The 13,509-nt window shown below is 42.6% G+C and overlaps 1 protein-coding gene across 10 annotated transcripts in view; it reads right to left on the reverse strand.

Annotated features, from left to right (window-relative positions):
- Window positions 1–13,509, reverse strand: part of znf592 (zinc finger protein 592) — a 158,423-nt gene that overhangs the window by 12,957 nt on the left and 131,957 nt on the right. For all 10 annotated transcript variants that reach the window (XM_068015382.1, XM_068015391.1, XM_068015381.1 and 7 more), the window contains one exon: window positions 3,332–3,444. In XM_068015382.1, coding sequence (XP_067871483.1) covers window positions 3,332–3,444 — 113 coding nt within the window. The remainder of the gene's footprint in view (window positions 1–3,331; window positions 3,445–13,509) is intronic.

The following is a 13,509-nucleotide window of genomic DNA, read 5'->3' on the forward strand; positions in this document are numbered from 1 at the left end:
GACATTTACATATGCAGTTTTGATTATACATGTGGACATAATTTTGAATGGAAATATCAAAAAAGGACAGCGTGTTACTTTCGAATTAAAGTTTTTGCGCCCTGCTCCAATTGTTCCCTGGCCTCTAACCCCATTTCACTTGAAGGCTTTAACATGGTTTTGCTCACTGTGTGCACCATCATAGATTATATTATGTTAAAAGAACCTGGGTATGCATGCACTTCCTGTCCACAAACTTCACTGCTACTTCTCAGAACTTTTGAAAGCTTACAATGGAAATTCTCTATGGAAATAGACCCAATGGCATTAATTGCAGGACATGACCATTTGGTGGTGCAGCACTGCTATATCCTATACCAGTGTCTTCTCGGACACACCCAGATTGACAGAATGCAGGGGCGTCAGGTCAGGAAAGCATTCAGCATGGCTCCACCCACACAAATAGCCTGCTGACATGTACTGTTCTAGCTTACACATGAAGAACACCCACTTGGGCAAGATACAGCAGGGCTGCTGTTGTCTGTGGAACTGTACACTCTAGACATGGGCCTTGAGGAAAGGCAGCAAGAAGGAAAACTAGGAAAAAGAAGCACCCTTTCAAACACTCAAGTGGTCTTGCATAATCCTAGACGATGATTCAGCCACATTATCTCTCTTTCAAATACTCCGAGATTGTTGCAGAGTTACAATGGTTTCTCGAAACTGAACTGATGAGATTTGGTACCAAAAGTACCATAATGTAATCTGCAAGTTGTTGCTTCTTGTAGATTTCTACCAGCTGCCAGTCTGACTCTGAATTCTGTGGTGAATCACTTCAAGTGTTATAGTAACAACTCATATTTATGAAGCGCCTTTAATGTAATAAAATATCCCAAGGCACTTCACAGGAGCATTATAAAACAAAATGTAACACCGAGCCACACAAGGAGACATCAGATCAGATGGTCAAAAGCTTGGTCAAAGAGGTATGTTTTAAGGAGTGTCTTAAAGGAAGAAATGAGGTGGAGAGTTGGAGAGGTGTAGGGAGGGTATTCCAGAGCTTAGGGCCAAGGCAACTGAAGCATGGCCACCAATGGCAGACAATTAAAATCAGGGATGCTCAAGAGGCCAGAAGTAAGAGCGCAGATATCTTGCAGGGTTGTAGGACTGGAGGAGGTTTCAAATATAGGGAGGGGCGAGGCTGAAGGATCTGAAAACAAGGATGAGAATTTTAAAATCAAGACGTTGCTTGACCGGGAGCCAATGTAGATCAACGAACATAGGGGTGATAGGTGAACGGGACTTAGTGCAAGTTAAGACACAGGCAGCAGAGTTTTGGATGACCGCAAGTTTACGGAAGGTAGAATGTGGGAAATGAGCCAGGAGTGCGTTGGAATAGTCAAGGCTTGCGGTAATGAAGGCATGAATGAAGGTTTTAGCAGATGGACTGAGACAGGCAAAGACAGGTGATATTATGGAGCTGGAAACAGGCGGTCTTAGTGATGACATGAATGTGAGCTTCAAAGCTCATCTCTGGGTCAAATGTGACACCAAGGTTGAGAACAAACTGTTGGCAGGGAGATGGTTGGAATCAGTAGTTAGGGAATGGAGTACCCCAGTAAAAGCAAGGTGCTGCTTTTTAGTTTTAAATATCACAACAAAATTACAGATGTCTGACTACATGTACATGGCTGCCCACATATTGAAGGTATAGAAGTTCTCCATGTTTCGCTTCTGCTACACTAACTCTTTACTCATTCACTTTCATTTTTGATACAGTAAGTCAGGCAGTGGTGGGGGAAGATGACATGTTATTTGTTTGTCCAACGTCATCATCCACCACTCAAAAGTCCTGGTGTCCCTAAATCCTCTAACTTGATTATTAAATAACTTAAGGGCAAGTATAGTTTTGGGCGATATGGACAAAGGCAGGCAAATGGATGAGAGATACAGGATTTTATTGAATGGCTGAATGGGCTTAAGGGGTTAAATGGCCTACCTGTTCCTATATAAATACCCAACCAGATAGATCCCAGGCATAGCTATCAGTTTTGAAGATATTCCCTATTGGTCCTCAATTTCTATAATCAAGTGTGGAAGCAGAAACCTCTGATATCGGCCAATATCAACTGGTATCAGTACATTCCACCACTGCTTCAGTACATGTGGGCTATATGCTCACGGCTTTGGATGGCATTTTTGAAATTTTGAGCTTGTACATATATATATTTATTTATATATATATATATATATATATATATATATATATATTTATATATAAAATATATATATTTTGTAACCTTTTGTCTTTTCAAAAGAAACTTTTCAAAATTAACATTTTTAAATAAATCGCTTTGTAAGTAAACGTCTGACTCCGCACCAATGACTCCTAAACTTGCTGCTTTCTTTAAAATGAGATTTGTTTCTCTGCTCTTCAGATGTTGACAGATCAGCTGAGCATTTCCAGCATTTTCATTTCAGATTTTCAACATTTGCAGTTTTTCTTTGTATTATTGCTTCTGTGCACCCAGTACATCCTCTTGCTTCTAACACATCTTATAACTTCAACAAGAACTTTCTATGCTGAATCAGTTTTGCCCTGCATTCCTGTGGCATTTACACGAAAACACTAGGGAATGCACTACTGAGTACACTGGACAACACCTTTTTGTAAAGCAATGACAGTGATGGAACAGCTTGAAGATATGATAAAACAAAGAGGGAAGAGGAGATAAAGGGGCATTCACAACAACTGGACATTGCACAGAAATTAGACAATTCAATTAAGAAAATGAAATCTTACAATTATGCAGCATCTACATACAGTCAATATATTCCTTGTGGTCTACAAGTACAACTATAGCTTACTGTATGCTTTTTGGGGATTGTGCAATATGTCAAATAAAGGTGAGTGCGTCTTTCTGAAGAGATGTTAAGCTGAGGCCCTGCCTGTCTGTTCAGGTGTGTGGAAACGATCCCATGACATTATTCAAAGGAGGGCAGGAAGGTATTTTGGTGTGCTGGCCAATATTTATCCTTCAACAATGGAATGACTGAATTCTATCTTGCTATTTTTGGCACCTTGCTGAAGGACAAACTGGCTGCTGCCAATGACTATATTTTAAAAGTAATTCATTAGCTGCAAGAAGCTCTGGGGTTACTGGAGGATGTGAAAGATGTTACACAAATGCCAGTTGTTTCTTTAATGCAGCACCAGATTAGAGGTAATATACAGCACAACTGCAAGCAAACAGAATTTTCTTGTGAGCTAATGTGACATGAGAATCAATTTCATACTGATCAGTCAACTTGGACACATTCATGTAACAGTCTGGTCTGGTGCAATACTTACCAACAGGTGTAGGTTCTCTTGACACCATCGTGGTTAACTCGGATATGTCTCCGTAGGCTGTGCGAGGAGTTGAAGGAACGATCGCACTGTCGGCATGGATACCTCTTCATTGACTGTTGAAAGTGAGAGAGAATGAGAACTGAATAATTATTCCTCCACTAGAAAGTGCAGACAAGTTGATATAAATGTTATTTTGGTTTTGTGTATGCAGCTAACACTTTGGCTGAGTGAATGGGCTATTTTTCTATTTATATCCCTTGTCTCTCATTTCAGAGACAAACTGCGGTTCATCTATTGCCATACTTCTAATTTCAGTCACTTTCTGTCACTGCCGGCCTCTGTGAGCTATGAGAGGGAAGAAAGAAGAAAAACTGGCTACAGTTCTGGCAAGAGGACCTGCAGGTGCAAAGCTCCATCTCAACATCTATGAAGAAGTGTGCTGGTGCCCCAATGTGCCTGTACCACTGGGCACACAGGCCACAAGCTTGCTTTGCTTCCTTATGTAGAATTATATAGAATTTCCAGCACAGAAACAGGCCATTCAGCCCAACAAGTCTATGCCTGTGTTTATGCTCCATATGACCCTCCTCCGAGCCCTCTTCATCTAACACTATCCACCTAACCTTTTATTTCTTTTCCCCTCATGTACTTATCTCGTTTCCTCCCAATTTCATCCTCAACTATTCCATATGGAGCAAGTTTTACATTCTAACCACTGAGCGTAAAGATGTTCTGCTTGAATTCCTTATTGGTTTTATTAGTGACTACCTTATATTTATGACCCCCAGTTTTTAATTCTCCCAGAATTGGATTCCAAAGCACATCTGGATCTCCGAAAGGAAAAACAAGTCCTGTGTCTGAAAACCTGGAATTAGCTCCTGTTGATGCTTGGAAAGGGAGCAGAGAAGATTCCTGCTCCTCATCACTATCCAGTGTGTGAATGTTGAGGGAAGTTTGGAGAAGCTTTCTTTCTCCAGAAGATTCTGAGCGCCAAGAATGGTTGAGGCAAAGAAGAAAAACTGGATAAATATCTGATGCAGAGAAAGAGACAGGACAGTGAAATTATTTATAGATATTGTTCTAATCAACAGCCGGCACAGATACCAATGGCTAAATAACCTCCTCCTTTGCTGTAAATTTATGATTCTAGCACAAACTGTGAAGTTCCCTGGAACTGAGCTGCCTATTGCCAGTAACCATGGAGCCACAGCGCTCATGATAGACCATTTGGGCTCCCAGTATCCATAGATCTATATGCTTGGGTAAATCACTACATTAAGAAATGGAAAAAAAAAGGAGATAAAATTGAGAAATACAGTAACGTGAAAAAGGAATACCAAAGGGATATTATCTTTCATAACATTGTTTAATTATCAGTTTATTTTATTTCTAGACTCTGAAAAAAAATGGAACGTAATAATTATGCACAACACAAAAGCTTTTTCAACGCGGAGACCAAAACAAGGATCATTTGTTCCCAAGGAAACTGATGGAAACATACCTTTCAAAGTGGATTGTTACAATTAAATAGAACTGAGTGCATGACAAAAGCAAATTCAACATTACTCTGTTGAGAATAAACACTTTAAAATTAAACAGCAAAATAAGGGATCATTCAAATTGATAATTTATAATTTGCATACTGTATCTCTCGCTTTGTGAAGGCACGACTGTCTGCTGATGGATTTGCATGGCAATGAGGCCCTTGTGAAAGTCAAGAGTAGACAAAGCTTTCATCTCCCTAGGGAATGCTGGAAGGGCTGACAAAACCAAGTACACAAAAGCTGCTAATTCAAATAATCCTCCTCAGTGTAAGTAAACTCCATCCTGCAACTTAATTGTTAGATAGGCCAACAAATCTATTGCCCCTCTTCAAGACAACAGAAAAGTTTATATTAATTCACAACAGTAAAACTTAGAAAAACAAGCAGTACTATAAGCAACAACTAGCCCTGACTTTACTCAAACCAGTAAACTGAACCTGTCCAGACAAGTTTCTGATGGCGAATACTGGTGATACAAAATGCCCCAAAATGAAAAAAGTGGGAGGTGAGCATGATGGAAAGAGCTCTGCACGGATATTCATACATATGCAGAGATTTCATAGAGTAATAGCAGGGTGAATTGCATTGTCTCTGAAACAGAGTTTGAGAAATAGCCTCTAACCCCAAGCCACTAAGCATGGAAGGTCAAGAACACTTCTTAAATGTGAAAACAACATAAAAATTGAAAAAAAAGAGCTTAAGGCTTTCTTCAAAAACAAATTCTATGTTTATTCTATACTTTCTAAAGTGTAAATGCAATTATATGCGCAGTTCACAAATATTTATTCAGTGTGCTATATCCTGGAAGCTACATCCACAAGTGACCTGGGAAGCATGCCCTGCAATTTGCCAATGGTAGATGCTGCGTTCACATGCGTTCAAGTCCTCTGAAGGAGGAATTTTCCTCCACACAAGATCAGGGGGCAGGTTGTTTAACCTTGCCCGTCTAAGAGCGAAGTCCCCAGTACAGAAAGTCCTCATCAGGGAACTTCTCTTTGCTGACGATGCTGCTTTACCATCTCACACTGAAGAGTGCCTGCAGAGTCTCATCGACAGGTTTGCGGCTGCCTGCAACGAATTTGGCCTAACCATCAGCCTCAAGAAAACGAACATCATGGGGCAGGACGTCAGAAATGCTCCATCAAAATTGGCAACCACGCTCTGGAAGTGGTTCAAGAGTTCACCTACCAAGGCTCAACTATCACCAGTAACCTGTCTCTAGATGCAGAAATCAACAAGCGCATGGGAAAGGCTTCCACTGCTATGTCCAGACTGGCCAAGAGTGTGGGAAAATGGCGCACTAACACGGAACACAAAAGTCCGAGTATATCAAGCCTGTGTCCTCAGTACCTTGCTCTATGGCAGCGAGGCCTGGAGCCTATGGCAGCGAGGTATGTCAGCCAAGAGCGACGTCTCAATTCATTCCATCTTCGCTGCCTCCGGAGAATACTTGGCATCAGGTGGCAGGACCGTATCTCCAACACAGAAGTCCTCGAGGCGGCCAACTTCCCCAGCTTATACACACTACTGAGCCAGTGGTGCTTGAGATGGTTTGGCCATGTGAGCCGCATGGTAGATGGCAGGATCCCCAAAGACACATTGTACAGCGAGCTCGCCACTGGTATCAGACCCACCGGCTGTCCATGTCTCCGCTTTAAAAACGTCTGCAAACGCGACATGAAGTCCTGTGACATTGATCACAAGTCGTGGGAGTCAGTTGCCAGCGTTCGCCAGAGCTGGCGGGCAGTCATAAAGGCGGGGCTAAAGTGTGGCGAGTCGAAGAGACTTAGCAGTTGGCAGGAAAAAAGACAGAGGCACAAGGAGAGCGCCAACTGTGTAACAGCCCCGACAAACAAATTTTTCTGCAGCACCTGTGGAAAAGCCTGTCACTCTAGAATTGGCCTCTATAGCCACTCCAGGCGCTGCTCCACACACCACTGACCACCTCCAGGCGCTTACTCATTGTCTCTCGAGACAAGGAGGCCAAAGACGACATCTGAGTGGAGTCAAGACGACAACTTTTGTTTAAAAAAGTTAAATTTGGCAGAGCACTAGTAAAAGCTGTTGTCTTCTTCCTAGGCAATGTCATCAGAAATTTAAACAACTTTAAAAATTCATGACAAAGAGGAGTAAATTCTGATTTCTGTAAAAGGGATACCAACCGTGAGACCTTCTTGTTCATCTTTTAACCTGACCATCAATATATTTAGCTGGCATTCATGGGGCATTGTTGGTTATATAGCAGTGCTGCACTGACTTAATGGTGGTTTTGGTCTGGCACACTGTAGAAAAAGCCTTAAACAAAAACTGAAAGAGCTGCCACAGAGTGCCAGTGGTGGTATATATATACACGTCGCACAGATCTAGCTGATCTTTTTCTACATTCATATTTCGCTTTAACTTAACAGGGGAAAAATTCCAACCCAAACAATGCAAGAAAGCACAGCAGAGTTAGGATGTGGTTTCTAAATACTTGAGGTTTCTAGGTAACTAGCAGTGTGGTGCGACAGAGCTGGAATTAAGCTCCAATCTAAGTGAACTTCGAGGTTTGTTTACACTTTCATTGAGGCACAAAGCCTCCTGTCCGTCTATAACTTGACCAGATATAACTTGGATGTGTATATTATGCAAAACATCTCGGTAATGGCCTGTTCAGATTTTGACAGGTTAACTTCAAACCCAGAAACTCTCCCTGCATGGAGTGTCACCAACTAGCTTAGATATAGGACGGAATATTGATGATCTTTTGATGTAATGAACTAGATTTTCTGCCAATGAGATAACACCAAAATGTTGAGATTTTCAGAAATATTACCCAAGTGGCAGAACAGGTCCTTACTTCTGGTACTCTGAATGACTACTGTGTGCGTGCGCATGCGATGCACGTCTGCAAGTGCGCGTGTGTGCCTGACTGTGTGAGAGATTGAGACACACACACATCCATCAATAGGCTATTCATCCACAGTATGCATCACAGTCGGGCCTGATCGTGCTCTCACCTAATGCCCACAAACATGCACTTTAACAAAGATCAGCAGGCAGTTACTGCGAGTGGGAATTCCAGAGTACTTTCCTCTCCATCACCCAGGAGACAGTCATAGCTCCACCACCATCTCAGTGAGATAAACTAACTGGTACTTTCCAATTCTCTATGATTTAGCTACTCGCTGGAGACAACTGTCATTTCACTGGTCGAGTGCAAAAAAATTTATAAATCCCTACTTGGCTTTGCTCTTCCTGTTTTATAAATGACATCTGAATTCCGTCAAGTAGACTTATTATTTATAATAATCATTTGATATAGTCACACAAGGGAAATTCTAATTCATCTCCACAAAGTTTCAGTGGTACTCAGCTGTTAACAAAGCAAGCAAAACAAAGGACTAATTAAGTATTTCAGCTGCTACTGAGTTACACAAATATATAAATATCTGCACTACATATTTCATTCCTGTGAATGCCCCAAGCAAATAGACCTAAAAGCTGAAACCTAACCGACATCAGGGCAATTATTGGCTCCATCAGTGCACATCATTAAGGCAGGAATCAAAGGCTTTGGCAATGTAAATTATAGGCTTGTCAAGTCTAGTGAACCCAATAAACTTCTTGTTATTTCTAAGTAAACTTGGTGATAGCATAAGTAGAAGAAATACACACTGCTCTTTCATCCTTAGGTAGTTTTGATGGGTCCATCTCAGAATAACTGAGATGGAAAATTTGATGCATTCTCATCAGATGCTGAGCTTACCTCCCTCCCACTCTTGTAAGGGATTGCCTGCAAATTCTAGCTCTCATTGTAAATGGTTCCCTGCTCACTTTCCCCCTCCCCCACTATCTTCTCAGTTCACCTCGTCTTGCTGTGACATGCATCTCTCTAGCCAACAATGCAATTAGAAGATCTGTCTGTGCATCTGTCTCCTGTCAAACTGATCATTCAGAGGGATGGGAGTAAGTCCAATGATTACCTCCTCTACCATTCTTTTTCCCTCCTGTGTGAAGAAGTGTCACGTCTCTAATCACTGCCTCCCACAGCAGAGTTCAGTGAAGTTAACAATCTAATATGTATTCCTTGACTTTGTGGTGTCATACTACTGTGCTAATGCACACTAGGACAGAGAAAATCTTTCATTTTATCAGATTGGAATAAATAGCAACACAGGTCTCAAAGGGGAAAAGACAGCACAGTGTTATCCAGTCTCCTCAAATCAAAATCTAAAGAACAAAGAGTTGATCATATGATCACCTTAAACATGCACTTCCTGGCCAGCACCTCAGCACAGTAAACACAATAAAATCCTTTTCCTCATTCGACTGCGGTTAAGTAACAGAAACAATTAGCTGCATTTACATAAAATAACTTGAGCTTTTTATAAGTCTACAGTGAATACTGAACAGGAAATCCAGGAATGTGGGGAGTAGGGAGTGGAGAATAAAAAAAAGTCAAAGACAACAGGGGAGCTTTCTTTCAGGGAGAAACAGCCTCAATATGGAAAGTTGATGGTGGAGAGAACAGTACCTGGTACTACCAGACAGAGCCTGAAACCACCACAATGTGCTAAATCAAATTGGAACAGTTCCACTTCAACTTCACCTTTAAGTTCAAGCAACATTTTACTATTAAATGTTGTATGTAACAGACTGAAAACGGAACATTGGAACGAGAATAGATCATTTAGCCCCTTGTGTCAATTAGATCATCGCTGATCTGTATCTCTACTCTTTCTACCCGTCCTAGTTTCATAATCTTTAATACCCTTGCCTAACAAAAATCTAACAATTTCAACGCTGACATTTTCAATTGATCTATCCTCAATTACTTTTTGTTTTGTGGGGGAAGAGTTCCAGATTTTCATGACCTTTGTGTGAAAAAGTGCTTCCTGACATCAGTCCTGAATGTTCTAGCTCTAATTTGAAGGTTATGCCCCTTGTTCTGGACTGCCCCTGTACACCCCCACACCCCCCACAAACTAATAGGAATAGGTTTCCCTCTATCTACCCTATCAAATCATTTGATCATTTCAAACACGTCAAATAAATCACCCCTTAACCTTCTATATACAAGGGAATATAAGCCTAGTGTATGCAACCTATTCCCATTATTTAACCCTTTTAGCACCAGTCTCACTCAAAATGACAGAATTCTTCCACACTGATGATTGTTCGCTTAACAATGAGTTCCTGACTTGTTGGGCAGACACAGCGGAGAAAAGGAACTGCAGAAATGTTACAAATGGAAGATGCAAAATAGTTAACAAAGGCAGAGGTCAATCAGATTTCACCTGCCTCCTACCTACATTAGCATTTAGTGGAATTGGCAAATGCCTGAAGAAAGCAAGAGGATAAAACCGTGTACAGCACAGGTGAAGCATGCAGAAGGAAAGGGTTCACAATTTTCAACATCCCTCATCAAAATGAACTAACATCTTTGGCTGGTGATGTAATGGAGTAACACCAGTCCTGTCCCTAAATCTAAGCATACAAATGGCACATTGAAGCTATAGGCATACCATCGGAGATATTGTTTCTTTATCAGCAAGTGATCAACATCTACCAGAGGTTGGGTTAGGCAATGGTAGGGAGGACGTGTTACAAACAGTCTTTTAGATGATTTTCCATTAGTGAAAGAGATGCACTTGCGTGAGTTATATCAGAAATTGTGGTATGAGTGTCTTAATGTGAGGGGTGTGTTACTCCGAGGATGTTTAATGTGGTTTCTGAATGCAGAACAAGTTGCAAACAATATGCAGCAGTGTTAGGAGAGTTCGGGGGAAATCATTTGTAAAAAAGCCAACAGAATTATATTTGAGTTAAATAAGTCAATAATTTATCTCCAAGAATGAACATGGTATCTTCACCATTCTGAATCCTAAAGAGCTTGAGTTCACCAATAATTCCCAAAATCTTGTACAGCCTTGCTCTGCTGATGGTGTCGAATGCCTTAGTGAGATTTCCAAAAGTAAGGTAAACTCTGTTCCCTATATTTCTCTTGTGGCTAGTGTATTGAGAAGATCATGTCCACAGTCGATCTGCCAGCACAGAAACCACACTGTACTTCCAGATACACTTGGTCTGTAAGTGAATGGTGTCTTAAGTATGACCCTTGCAAAGGTCTTCCCCGTGATATTGAGTGAGATGCCCCTGTAGTTGTTGCAGTCTCCTTTGTTGCCTTTTTGTATAGAGTGATGATTTTGGCGTCACGCATCTCCTGTGGAACAGAGCCTACTTTCCAGCAGAGGAGGTTGTCGTAAAGGTGTGGCAAACGACGGGACTTTCCGTGCTTAAGCAGTTCAGCTGGGATTCCGTCCTTGCCGGGTGCCCTTCTGTTCGCTAGGCGGTCTATGGCCTTTGAGCTTCAGTGAGGACGGTTCTTCATCTAACTCATCCATGACAGGAAGTTGCAGGAGTGTGTCAAGCGCAGTCTGCGAGACGTCCGACTCAGGAGCACAGCTCACAGTAGTGTTCAGCCCAGCGGGACAACCGTTTACTTCTGTCGATGAGTACTTCATCTGCCGATTTTAAGGCAGCAATTTTGATGATGGCAGGGCCAAGTTTTTTTTTATTTGTTCTGTGGATGTGGGTATTGCTGACTAGGCCAGCATTTATTGCCCATCCCTAATTGCCCTCGAGAGGTTGGTGAGCAGCCTTCTTGAACCGCTGCAGACCATGTGGGGTAGGTACACCTACAGTGCTGTTAGGAAGTTCTAGGATTTTGACCCAGCGACAGTGAAGGAACGGCGATATAGTTCCAAGTCAGGATGATGTGCGGCTTGGAGGGGAACTTGCAGGTGGTGGTGTTCCCATGCATCTGCTGCCCTTGTCCTTCTAGGTGGTAGAGGTCGCGAATTTGGAAGGTGCTGTCGAAGGAGCCTTAGTGTGTTGCTGCAGTGCATCTTGTAGATGGCACACAATGCTGCATCGGTGGTGGAGGGAGTGAATGTTTGTCGATGGGGTGCCAATCAAGCAGGCTGCTTTGTCCTGCATGGTGTCGAGCTTCTTGAGTGTTGTTGGAGCTGCACCCATCCAGACAAGTGGAGAGTATTCCATCACACTCCTGACTTGTGCCTTGTAGATGGTGGACAGATTTGGGGAGTAAGGAGGTGAGTTACCTGTCGCAGGATTCCTAGCCTCTGACCTGCTCTTGTAGCCACGGTATTTATATGGCTACTCCAGTTCTGCTTCTGGTCAATGGTAGCCCCAAGGATGTTGACAGTGTGAGATTCAGCAATCGCAATGCCATTGAATGTCAAGGGAAGATGGTTAGATTCTCTCTTGTTGGAGATGGTCACTGCCTGGCACTTGTGTGGCACAAATGTTACTTGCCACTTATCAGCCCAAGCCTGGATATTGTCCAGGTCTTGCTGCATTTCTACATGGACTGCTTCAGTATCCGAGGAGTCGTGAATGGAGTTGAACATTGTTCAATAATCAGATGAACATCCCCACTTCTGACCTTATGACTGAAGGAAGGCCACTGAGGAAGCAGTTGAAGATGATTGGGCCTAGGACACTATCCTGAGGAACTCCTGCAGTGACGGTCTGGAGCTGAGACAATTGACCTCCAACAACCACAATCATCTTCCTTTGCGCTAGGTACGACTCCGACCAGTGGAGTTTTCTCCTCCCGATTCCCATTGACTCCAGTTTTGCTATGGCTCCTTGATGCCATACTCAGTCAAATGCTGCCTTGATGTCAAGGGCAGTCACTCTCATCTCATCTTGAGTTCAGCTCTTTTGTCCATGTTTGAAGCAAGGCTGTAATGAGGTCAGGAGCTGAGTGGCCCTGGCAGAACCTAAACTCAGCATCAGCGAGCAGGTTATTGCTAAGCAAGTACTGCTTGACAGCACTGTTGACGACAACTTCCATCATTTTACTGATGAACATAAACCCAACAGCTACGTGTCCTCTTGATCCCTTCTTCAGCAGCTCGTAGATTTCCTTTGTTGCATGCAATTTGGATTTCTTGACCAAAGTTGATCCAGTTTGTTTGCGCAGTATTTCCCTGCCCTTTGTACGGCCATCTTGGCTACTTTCAGGTTGTGCAGTGTCTTAGCTTTTGGGTTTATGTTGTGCATCATGTAGGCTTTGTTTTTTACATCAATGACAGATATCATCTCAGCTAAGTAGGTCCCAAACCAGCCCTTGTTGCAGGTTCTGCCTTTACCAAATGATGCTTCTGCTGCTTCATAGATAACTGAGCTTAGTGACTTCAAAGCTTCATCGATGCCAGCAATGGTGCTTCCCATGAAGGCTTTGGCGGGCAGCAACTGTTCTAGTGACAGTGCAAAGTTCTGGTATTTGGCATCATTGCTTACGCAAGGGACGCTGATGCGTGGCAGGCCATCATGCTTGGAGCTGTGGAACTTTCAGGGGTGCACCTTCACTTTGCTGCTGGTAAGAGTGTGGTCAGTGTCACAATCTGTGCTGTGCTAGGTGCAGGTGTGAAGAACACTGGGCAGATCGTGTTGCCTTGTGATGACTAGGTCCAGTTGGTGCCAATGTCCAGACCTTGGCTGACGCATTGATATCTTGTGGCGATGCCCACCCTGGAAGGTGGTGTTGGTGATTCAGCATTCATTCAGGGCACAAAGCTCAAGAAGGCATTGACCATTATCTTTGATCTTGCCCACCCGATG

Source organism: Heterodontus francisci, chromosome 35, assembly GCF_036365525.1.
Source record: "Heterodontus francisci isolate sHetFra1 chromosome 35, sHetFra1.hap1, whole genome shotgun sequence".
NCBI lineage: Eukaryota > Metazoa > Chordata > Chondrichthyes > Heterodontiformes > Heterodontidae > Heterodontus > Heterodontus francisci.